We start from the raw sequence: 1,112 nt of genomic DNA on the forward strand, positions 1-1,112 counted from the left end.
GGCGCCCTGGACGTCGCTGAACAATGGCGGGTTCCACTCGGGGACCTCTTTCCTGAGTCATGCCGCCCTTAGGCCTAGCTGGTGTGTGGTGTGTTGATTGGGGGGGGGGGGGGGGGGGGGTGCAGCTGTATCTTCTTGGCCAGCCATTCATTCCCAGGACGATTGGTAACAGATTTGCGGTGACTGTGTGCATGGCTTGATGGTTGATGGTGGATGATCATCATTTAGAGTGGCTTGGTCGCGTTGAGTCAGAGATAGGGGGAAATCGGCGAATCAGTCAAGCATAGCCAGATCATTGTTCAGCGACGAATGGCTATTTGCTATTGCTCGCCAGACCAGTGACGAAGCAAGATGGTGGAAGGTGGCAAGAAGAAGAATCGCAATCGCAACAAGAACAAGAACAAGGCGGTTAATAGCGAGGTCCCGGCCTCGGTTGAGGCCACCCATGAGGCTCCTCCACCCGTGACGCCAACGCCAACGGCCGCCGAAACCTCGTCTATTGCCAACGGACCTCCAACGGACAGGCCCAAATCGGCCAAGAAGAAGTCCCCCTCGCCACCCGCAGCGGCGCCCGCCAGCGCGCCCGTTCCGGCGGTGACCGAGAAAGCGCCTCAGACAGAAGAGGAACGACAACAAGATCTGCTGAAGAACCTGGCCCAAGATTATCAACCCCATCCCATGTGGGCTCAAGTGAAGGAGGCTGAAGTGAAATTCTACTCGAATATTACCAACGGCCACCAGGTAGATAGACGAAGCCAGCGTTCTGTTTCTAGATATCTGGGAAGATATGAATATATAGTTAGAAGTATCCTGATTTGGCCATATTAACACCTCAAAAATTACCTTCACTTGTCCAGTCGGACCAATCCAGCCAGAAAGGCGCCCCTAAGGCCAGTTCTGAGGAGTCTGATGTGGATTTGTTCGCCTCCGACGAGGAGCCCGTCGCCAAACCCAAACTGGTCCAGCCCGCCCCGAAGGCCGCACCCACGAAGGCGGCTAGCAAGAAAGAGAAGAAATCGGCCCACTCGAACAAAGCCAACGCTGAGGTGACTTTTTCTCGAATATCTCTCTCTCTCTCTCTCCTGACCCCTCCCTGTCGTGCATGATCCGCC

At 55.3% G+C, this 1,112-nt stretch overlaps 1 protein-coding gene across 1 annotated transcript in view; it reads left to right on the forward strand.

Annotated features, from left to right (window-relative positions):
• Positions 1 to 511: 511 nt before the first annotated feature.
• Positions 512 to 1,112, forward strand: part of LOC131883515 (uncharacterized) — a gene marked incomplete at its 5' end in the record, with an annotated part of 3,605 nt that continues 3,004 nt past the window's right edge. The window contains 2 exon segments of the mRNA XM_059231004.1: positions 512 to 741; positions 858 to 1,046. Coding sequence (XP_059086987.1) covers positions 512 to 741; positions 858 to 1,046 — 419 coding nt within the window.

Source organism: Tigriopus californicus, chromosome 7 (assembly GCF_007210705.1).
Source record: "Tigriopus californicus strain San Diego chromosome 7, Tcal_SD_v2.1, whole genome shotgun sequence".
Classification (NCBI taxonomy): domain Eukaryota; kingdom Metazoa; phylum Arthropoda; class Copepoda; order Harpacticoida; family Harpacticidae; genus Tigriopus; species Tigriopus californicus.